The 10,232-nt window shown below is 37.9% G+C and overlaps 1 protein-coding gene across 1 annotated transcript; it reads left to right on the plus strand.

Annotated features, from left to right (window-relative positions):
* Positions 1-598: 598 nt before the first annotated feature.
* Positions 599-7,659, plus strand: rcn1 (reticulocalbin 1, EF-hand calcium binding domain). Its single transcript, XM_084405340.1, has 6 exons — positions 599-1,063; positions 2,899-3,092; positions 3,180-3,358; positions 3,477-3,537; positions 3,723-3,922; positions 5,578-7,659. Exons 1-6 carry the CDS (start codon positions 843-845, stop codon positions 5,683-5,685), a joined length of 963 nt encoding a protein of 320 aa, XP_084261466.1. The 5' UTR covers positions 599-842; the 3' UTR covers positions 5,686-7,659.
* The last annotated feature ends 2,573 nt before the right edge of the window (positions 7,660-10,232 follow it).

Consider the following 10,232-nt stretch of genomic DNA (forward strand, 5'->3'; position numbering starts at 1 on the left):
ATCTAAAAATAGTGCTGAAGTTCAACTTAAGTTATACTTAAGTATTGGCCATTGGATTGTGCTAAAGTGGGACTATTGCAAGTATACTTTAGGTATAGGCTACACTTTAAATAGCTTGCATATACAGAGATCGTCGTACTATCCTTACTAATAGTGATATTAAACACATTTTAGAATTTGCATCATGCAATAAAGAAGTACTCCGTCCAAATAGAGTTTAGTTATGTAATATTTATATCAGTAAGTTTTAAAGCGATATGTCAGTAAACATTTTAATGGATTTGTAGTAGGCTATATATTAAATAAATGTATTTTAAATACATTTTGGCATAGGTTTTTTTTTTCACTAGGGAATGCAGCGACGAGGTCACAATTAATAATACAACTAGTATGAATTGAAGACTGCTCTAAATGTTTATAATATAATTTTGAGTTCTCTTACTACTGTGGCATTGCTAAAATAAGAAGCAGGCGCTCTGCGTGTCATCTTGCAACGTGGCGTTCACGCCCATCTCGAGTAACAGACAACCCACTGGCCAATAGCAGAGCTTCTAACACTCCCATACTTAGTTAGCCGCGCAATGATTGGCTGTGCGTTGACACGCATCCATGCAGGGTTTGGTTGTAGCCTTTAGTGATCCGCCGGGTATGTTTGAATCGAAAATGACTTGTTCGTGTTCTGATGACTTGTGTTGTGTCGCTCCGAGTTGATAGTAATTGAAACGCGTCTCCCTGGCAGCCGCAGCGTCTCCGGGTTTGAAGGCGGTCGATCAAATATTTACAGCTTTTAACTTTGTGCCAGTTTTAAACTCTGTCTTTACGTTGGATTGCGTCGTTCAGACATGGATGTGTCGACGTATTTATGGTTTTTGTCTGTTTGCTCGTGCCTGGTGCACGGGAAACCCACTCTTAGGAAAGAAAGAGTTCATCACGAGCCTGAATTGAGCAGACAGCCTCACGAAGATAACCAGAGCTATCAGTACGACCACGAGGCCTTTCTGGGCAAAGAAGAGGCCACCACATTTGATCAGCTCACCCCAGAGGAAAGCAAAGCCAGATTAGGGTAAGATTGGGGGTTTTGTTCAGCAGACCTTCTTGAGCGGTATTGTTGCATATCTCTATATGTGGGGCAATAGCACATATGACTGTTCTAGATCACAAAAAGGAGAAATCGTTTAATAATCTAGTGCACAGTTCTTAGAAATGAAATATTTGTATTCATATTTGTTCATATATTCGTGGGGAGCATGTAATACCAGGTTTAATATATATTCTAAGGGTTACTTCATTTGACCTCAAAGAGAGTCTATAGTTAATGGTTGACAACAAAATGCCCCCTGCATGGCGTTTGCCACACTAGCATGACAACGTTTTTGGTGCTTGATATCAGGGTTTTTCTAGTTCCTTGCCAACATGTTCTCCATTTGAAATGGGTGTAGACATGAATCTGGGTGCCCTTCCCACAGAACTCCCTCTCCTGTACTGTTAAATGCATGGGAGGGCTCACTTAACATCACAACGTGGCATCAGAGATAAAAATAATTTGCTGTTGACAGTCTTCTAGTTAGCACTACTTGGACTCTAGTTCCTGTCAAGAACATTTCTCGGTTGTATTTCAAACCAAAATAAGCATAAATGATATCTTGCTTAAAGGAAAAAGAAGCCAATAAAATGAAAGTTAACCATATTTCCCACTCAGTTCTCATCATTGTAATGCAAATACATGTTAAATATATACATTTTGTTACATTATAAAATGTTATATATAGTATATGAAACACACACACATACATACATATACACACATACATATATATATATATATATATATATTTAGCCTATTTATTTATTTGATGTATTAATATCATGGTAGTATTACCATAAATTAAAATTATCCCTTAAAGTGCATACATCCATCATAAAAGAAATTACGGCTCCAGGGGGTTAATAAAGGCCTTCTGAGGCCTATGTAAAAAAAAAAAAAAAAAAAAAAAATTAGTCCATATTTATAACTTTAGAAACCATAATCACTGGCCTCAAGTAACAGTTGTACGCAAGTCTAGTTCAGGCGGAAGAGTGACCTCTGACCTGACGTGTTGACGAACGTGGAAAGCTCAGAGGATAGAGCAAAACAAAACACTGTTCATGAATTAGAAGTCTAAAACAAGGATTTTTACAGAGAAATGGCAGAGGATTTCAATATAAGAGAAGAGGAGCTTTGTTTTGTTGCCCAGCCCTATTTGTTTGAACCGTGAATGGCGTCTACTCTCACCGAAGCTTACATTACTTCTACTACGTCATGCGTCGGGTTCCGCCGGAACTAGACTCATGTTCGGCCTTTACCGGAAACCAGTGATTATAGCTTATAAAGTTAGGAATATAGATCTTTTTCTTACAAAAATGCATCACTTTGCTTCAGAAGGCCTTTATTAACCCCCTGGATCCGTATGGATTACTTTTATGATGGATGGATGTGCTTTTTTTGGGGCTTCAAAATCTAAGGTAACATTCACTCCCATTATAAAGCTGGGAAGAGCCAGGATTTTTTTTTTTATATAACCGATTGTTTTAGGCATACACCTAGGGTGGCTTGAGGGTGAGTAAATTATGGGATAATTTTCACTTTTGGCTGAACCAACCCTTTAAGAATGAGAATCACCACTGAGAAGGAGAACTACTAAAATCAAACGAATTACAGTAATGACAATTTTGGTCCTAAAAATTGGATTGATTATTAAAAATGTGTATATTTTTTTTCCAATTATATTGGAATGAAATATAACACCGAATCTATTTGAGCTGAAAAGCTAGAAATGTGTCTCTGAAAACTCCACTGTATATGCAAATATTTAGTCTGTGTAAAGTAAAATTCTTTCTGTGCACTTTTAAATTCTGTAGGAAAATAGTTGATCGTATTGACAGTGATGTTGATGGATATATCAGCACTGATGAACTCAAGGCCTGGATCAAGAGAGTACAGAAGCGTTACGTCTATGAGAACGTTGCAAAGGTCTGGACTGATTATGACCTGAACAAAGACAACAAGATCTCATGGGATGAATATAAGCAAGCAACTTACGGTTACTACCTTGGTGAGTCACACTGTTCTCAAACTATCTGAAGTTTTAATATTGATTAAATGTTTTTGTGATAGATCCCTTTGTGAAATTGTTTTCCAGCCAATCCAGAGGAGTTTGAAGATGCAACAGACCAGTTCAGCTTTAAGAAGATGCTTCCGCGAGATGAACGCAGGTTTAAGTCTGCAGATCTCAATGGCGATTTAGCGGCAGAGCGAGAGGAGTTCACTGCTTTCCTCCACCCAGAGGAGTTTGATCACATGCAGGAAATTGTGGTTCTTGTGAGTGTCATTTGGATTATGGGTTTTGCATTTTAGACGGTGGTACCAACTGTCAGTTTAATAATGCAGACTGTATTTCATAAAGTATCTGATTCATTGCTTTCCTCCTTTCTATCAGGAAACTCTGGAGGACATTGACAAAAATGGAGATGGACATGTAGATGAGGACGAATACATTGGTTGGTTCATCTGTATTTTTGCATGTGGGGTATTACTAATCTTCCAAATGGGATATGATAGTTTTGTGTGAATTTTAGACACTGAAACTCTTGGTAGAATTGACATTTTTGGGAATATTATCCTTTTAATGTTGCGCATCCAAGGGAAGATGTTTTCAGTGGTTTTTTTTTTTGCTATTTTACAGCGGACATGTTTGCTCATGAAGATGGCGGTCCAGAGCCAGACTGGGTGAGAACTGAGAGAGACCAGTTTTCAGATTTCAGAGATCTGAACAAAGACGGGAAGATGGACCTAGAAGAGATTCGTCACTGGATCCTGCCGCAGGACTATGACCATGCGCAGGCAGAAGCCCGGCATCTGGTATACGAGTCGGACACTGATAAGGTAAGAACCTTCTGAGATGCTCACCAGGAGTATCTCTAATCCTGAATCAAAATGTTAGTATTGATCCTGTAATACATTAAAGGGTTAGTTCAACAAAAATGAAAATTCTGTCATTAATTACTCACCCGTAAGACCTTCATTCATCTTCGGAACACAAATTAAGATATTTTTGATGAAATCCGATGCCTCCGGGGGGGCTCCATTGACAGCTATTTAATTAACACTTTGAAGGCCCAGAAAGGTAGACAAAAATCGTTAAAATAGTCCATGTGACTACAGTGGTTCAACCTTAATTTTATGAAGCGACGAGAATACTTTTTGTGCACCAAAAAAACAAAATAACGACTTTATTCAACAATTTCATCTCTTCCGTATCAGTCTCCGACGCGCGTTCACGAGAGCACCACGGCTTTCTATGCGTGTGGAAAGCCGGGATCCTCTGTTATACAGTGAGATACACGTGTCGTCTCTTCGTCTGCATTATCCAAACTTTCAAGATGTGGCATGACAATATCACAATCGATGTAGCACACACTCTCCTGTTCAGTAGGCATCGCTTGGCACTGATAATCTGAGCGTGCGTCTTCCTCTACTTGTAAACACAGCCCTGCGTTTCCAGGTCATATGTCAGAATGCCAGCTCCTGCGTCATCACCACAAACGCATGCGTCGTGGTGCTCACGACAAATAAGGAAGAGAAGAAAGTTACTAATTACTTACCCTCATATTGTTCCAAATCCGTAAGACTCTCATTCATCTTCCGAACACAAATTAAGACTTTTGATGTCCCTCCATTGACAGCTACGCAACTACCACTTTGACACTTTGAAAAGTTCATAAAGAGATCGTAAAACTAATTCATGTGAAAAGTTTTCATGAACAGCTCCCTACATAGCATAATAGTCCAAGTAACATATATTACAAATGTGACAAGATTAAGGGGTTATAGTGATCACTAAAAGGGGAACCAAAAGAAAAACCATATATTAGGAGTGTTATTTCACTATTTTTGGACACACTTTGGGAGTCGATGCTTAAAGGGATACTCCACTTTAAAATGAAAATTCTGTCATCATATACTCACCCTCATGTTGTTTCAGTCCTTTATGAATTTCTTTCTTCTGCTGAACAGAAAGGAAGATATTTAGAAGAATATCAGTAACCAGACAGTTTCTGGTCTCATTGACTTCCATAGTAGGAAAAAATATATACTGTGGATGTCAATGAGACCAGAAACTGTCTGGTTACTGATATTCTTCTAAATATCTTCCTTTCTGTTTAGCAGAAGAAAGAAATTCATAAAGGACTGAAACAACATGAGGGTGAGTATATGATGACACAATTTTCATTTTAAAGTGGAGTATCCCTTTAAAAAGGGGCAGTGGAGGAGGTTTAAATGCGCCAGGCTTATTATAATAAGAATAAGAAGGCAAATGAACAAACAAACGAAGATGACACTGACACACGAGTATATTCAAGCAAAAGACAGCTTATCTTAATTCTGAAAAACACAGCAAAACCAACTTTACTCGCGTATTGAGAAGAAATAAAGCAAATGGAAAAATCCGACCCCCAATTTTTAAAGCGAATTGATCATTAATTTTAAGGAGAGATTGTTTTATAATAATGCGTTATATGAAATAATACTTTTTTCAGGACCAGATGCTGACCAAAGAAGAGATTCTTGAGAACTGGAACATGTTTGTAGGCAGCCAAGCCACTAACTACGGCGAAGACCTTACCAGGAACCACGATGAGCTATGAACCTGAGCGAAGAGTGTGGAACTCTACCTGATAAACTCCATGGCTTCCATACCCTCAGAAGCCATGCCACAGACTGATCTATTGCAGCTCTACCTCACAGAACACTGGACATAGAGGAATCACTGACTGATGGCCATAGTCCCTGAAACAAACTTCGGATTTCCTCCTTAACTGTTCTTTTTGTGGCTGGTCAAGGAACTCTTCTTGTCCTGGTTGAATGAGCTGCTGCAGATAATTTTTTTCTTCAGCTGAAGCTGAGCCTTTTAACCCAAATTGTTTTTGAAACAGTCACAGGACAAAGCCTGTACTTGTACAAGTTGTGGCTGTTTTTGTCTGATGTCAGTATATTGGAGGAAACATTCTAATTATTTAGAATATGAACTTCATGCTTTGATAGTATCATGTTTTTACTACAGAAAGCACTACAAGTCAGTGTTGATATATGGTTATACATAGATGTGTAATTATACTTTAGATTATCACAAATTTCCCATTGCTGGCCAATAATGAGTCTTATTTGTTTTGAACCTGAGAAGCTTTGGCATGATGATGTGCTTGGAAGACAGCGATGTTTCAGGCCAACTTTTGAAGCTGCTTAGATGAGGGTCAAAATGTGTTTATTAATTTGATAACCTATTCCAGTCGTTTCTCACTGAATTTTACCAGTCATTCAACAATAACTACAAAATTAGTCCTATAGACCTTAATAAGGGTAGTGCCGTATTTAATTTTTGACATGAATAAAAACGAGGCTTTGAGGGAGAGAATACCGCGTTATTTAACAACATACCGATTGCTTACTAAACGTCTTTCCGAGAAGAAAATGACGTGATGGAGTACCAGCGCTTGCCATTGTAAAGACTGTAAGTCTCTCCCTCACAGCCTTGTTTTCATCCACGTAAAAGTCAATATGCTGTCTAACCTAACTGAAGTCTGCAGTCTTCGTTTTAATGCAGTATAATAGATAAGTATAGTAGATAATTTATCACCAAGGCTTGGCCACAGAGGCTTGCATGCATATGTTTATCTTGTGAAATGCTTTTATTTTAATTTAATTCACAAAATTAAATGGGACCATGTTGTCCATGGCACCAACACTTCATTTGAGCCAATATTTTTTTCTTCTCAGTGATACTTTGCCGAAAAGTAAAAAAAATCTTCCATAAAACTTGAAAGTTGTTTTTGATTGATTGACTTTTTTTTTCTTTTCTTTTTTTTTTTGTCTGAATAATTGCTACACAATTGTTTTTAATTCACACACCAGATGAGAAGTATTGGAGAGTTGTATTTTGAAACCAATGTTTCAGGATTTCTGTAATTATGGCCATTGTTGTTCCCCAACCCACACGCACTTTCTTTCTTTTTTTAAGCTTTGGTGCATTATTTATTTTCTGCAAAAGACAGAAGTGAATTCAATCTGGCATGTAGTACTTCAGGCAAAACTGCAGCTCCATCTGTTTACCTCCAGTGAAGTGACTCCTGGATTATTATTGGAGATACTGTAATATCAAATGTCCCAAGTGCATGTCTGCAGCCCAGCCGTCTCCAGTAAGATGCCCTGCAGAAGGCAAACATGGGGAAGATGCAACATTTATTAGTAAGCCAGTTAATGTAAGGATTACCTGACCCACTGCCTAAAGGTAAAGGTTGAGTATATACAGTTTGCAATTGCAATTTGTTCCCTGCTTCCAGCATGTCTCAGGTTTTGAGCCCTGAGCAGAAAATACCTCTGTCTTCACGTGAACAATGATTTATGCACACTAAAACAATAGCAGTCCGGTATATGTTTCTTTTTTTTCCTTTTCACTAGGCCTCGCAGAGTTTACACAAATGTGTATTTGGCCTTGATAGTCACAAAAACGTTATTGTCTTAAAGGGTTTCTTTCAGTGATATATGTTTACATGCTGTTTTTGTTTCATGAAATGAAGTCTTTTTCCTCCCTCTAGTTTAATAAACTAAGAACTTGTAGATGTTAAAGGTAATTTCTTTCTTAGAAAAAAATATTCAGTGCAAAGACAACTATAAGCCACTGATTTTCCCAAGTTTCAAAAAGTTATTCTAGTTTCAAATGGGGTGTGACCTAAAAAAAAATACATCTATTGAGTGCACCAAACTGTCCTGTCAAAAGTCTATAAATAAAATGTAAAAATAAACATGTAAATTTACATTTTTATTTCAGTGTTTTCTCTATGCATTTTACGGTAAGTTTTTGAATTAACAATTTATGAGCATTAACTTTGTAATGTTTACAATTCATCCATCAGTTCTCCAGTACATGTGACTAAACACCAAACATCTGTTTTTATAAATGAGGTTAAGTTGATGGTCTTATCCCAGGAGAGAACCCAGATTCCTTTAGGACTTAAAAAATACGTTCAGCCTTGGGGATCCTTGTTTCTCTTGTGTCTTTCTCTTTCCTTTTCCTCAGAGACCTAGAGGGCTTGAATCAGTCCCTCCCTGAAGACCTTGTGTCTTCTCCAAACTCTCACATGATGTAAATAAAATTAAACAAGTTAGAACTGTTTAAAGGAGCAGTTTACCTGGAAGTGGATGGGGACGGGTGCTGTTAAAGTCCCCCTGTTGTCAATAATTATATCCCTTAATTTCCTCTTAAGAAAAAATTCTTAATGCTTTAAAATAGCTTGGACCCTTGCCTTATTTAGTATACGCGGTTCTATGAATATGCAAATTAGTCCCGCCCCCAAATGAGTCACTCACACCAGCTCAGAGATCCACTCCTTGACGTGATTGGTTACAAGGTAGTTTGTGATGTCAGAAACACCAGCGATTTCAAACCGCGTTTTTGAGAGTCTTTAGATCAGTGCAGGTTTAAGAAGAAAATACCAACCCGATCTCACGGCAATTCAAACATATTTTACAAGCTGGCTAATTCGTACAAATTCATACGATTTTTGTTAAATCCTACATATTTTACGTTTTGCCCAATTCGTATGAATGACCTACCCCTGACCCCGCCCCTAAACCTACCCATCTCTGGGGTTTAGACAAATTGTACAAATTCATATGAATTAGCCACCTTGTACTCACTCATACGAATTGGTCATGAGATATTGTTTGTCTTAAAGAATATTAAAAACACATCATAGACATATAAACAATGTTAAAAGCTTAAGTCCAAAAATGACCATAAAAGAACCACATAAGATACATCGTATTAACTTATAATAATCTATTCGATAATAATTGGTCGCAAAGCTATTGTATGACTAAATGATTTACGACTAGAAGCCTATATGAGTTATTTTTATTGTGATTTTTTTGAGTTCAGCTCCATTCCCTTATTTTATTTCAACTAGACCTAAAAGTGAAAATAGATACATGGCGAGGACAACAATGTGGTAAATCTGCATCTTATTATTAATATATTTGCATATTTTTCCATCTCCACTGCCCAATATGGGTCGCTTAGTTTGTACTTATATCATGTAAACACTGTACATCCATATGTTTATATCACAAATGCATCTGTCTTTAAATACGTTTGTCTGTGTGTCTTGGGAATACCCTGGCTGTTCTTTTCGTCTGCCAGTTTCCTCTCAAGGTGTTGTCTCCTCTCTCTGGCTTCACTGTCTCTTGTCCCAGAGTGACTGCTTAGACGGGCCCCATCTGAGTCTCTGAGCTCCAGCTGCCAGGGGCCCCGGTGTCCCTGTGCCCCCCAGGCATTAAGCCATACAGCATGGGAGACGTCTGCATTCTCACAGCCTCTCAGGACACAGAAAGGCTCAGTCATATGGCAGACACACACACACACACACAAAACTCCAAAGCGTCCTATGTGTATTGCGGTATTTCTTACTACAGCTGCAGAGGATATATAAAGACGGTGCGTTAACTTTGTGAGATAACTATATAACTCTGTAAGGGAGTTGAATCCTGGACAGCAACACTTCTTTATCTAAGATGACCTCTGAAGAGTATGCCATTCGTTGGTCTTCCCATGCATCCCATTTTCAGTGAACAGTTCCTAAATTATCTATTTTTTTTTTTCTTAGTGTAAAGAACATTTTAAAAATCTAGAACCTTTTTCCACTTTAAAGAAACTTTTGGGGAATGGAACGATTCCATGGATGGATCTTCATGAAACCATTGATGCCCAAAAAATAAGCTTTATTTCTAAGATTGTATGTTTGTGTTAAAATGAGTGAAATATGACCATCTATCTGTGCCACACCGTACAGACAATTTCTGCAGAATCGAGGCCATGGTCGACAGGCATTCGGCTAATGAAGGGGTGTGAAGGGAACAAACTGTCCCTACGCTTCAGTGGCATTAAAGACACTGTTAAGACCTCCATCCTCAGCCGCTAATGATCTGTGTGCATCCCAAACAAATAGAGCTGCAGTGCATTTCATTTTCAGGATTCTGACTGTCTCATCATACATGACATTTAAGACAGTGTCTTGGCACTTCTGTGAATTTATACAATTGTAATGATACAGAAATGGATGAGCTGTCTTCATTAAAGTAATGTGAAAAGAAAGTTTTTTTGTTCTTGTATTTTTGTTTCCGTAAAGACACATTTAAG

The sequence above is a fragment of the Rutilus rutilus genome (assembly GCF_951802725.1).
Source record: "Rutilus rutilus genome assembly, chromosome: 3".
Classification (NCBI taxonomy): Eukaryota; Metazoa; Chordata; class Actinopteri; order Cypriniformes; family Leuciscidae; genus Rutilus; species Rutilus rutilus.

What these genes read in the sequence shown, in the direction of transcription:
- rcn1 (XM_084405340.1), top strand. Translation starts at nt 843, where the DNA reads ATGGATGTGTCGACGTATTTATGGTTTTTGTCTGTTTGCTCGTGCCTG. An exon ending in GAAAGCAAAGCCAGATTAGG is followed by an intron (nt 1,064 to 2,898) that starts GTAAGATTGGGG and finishes TAAATTCTGTAG; the next exon opens with GAAAATAGTTGATCGTATTG. An exon ending in AGATGAGGACGAATACATTG is followed by an intron (nt 3,538 to 3,722) that starts GTTGGTTCATCT and finishes GCTATTTTACAG; the next exon opens with CGGACATGTTTGCTCATGAA.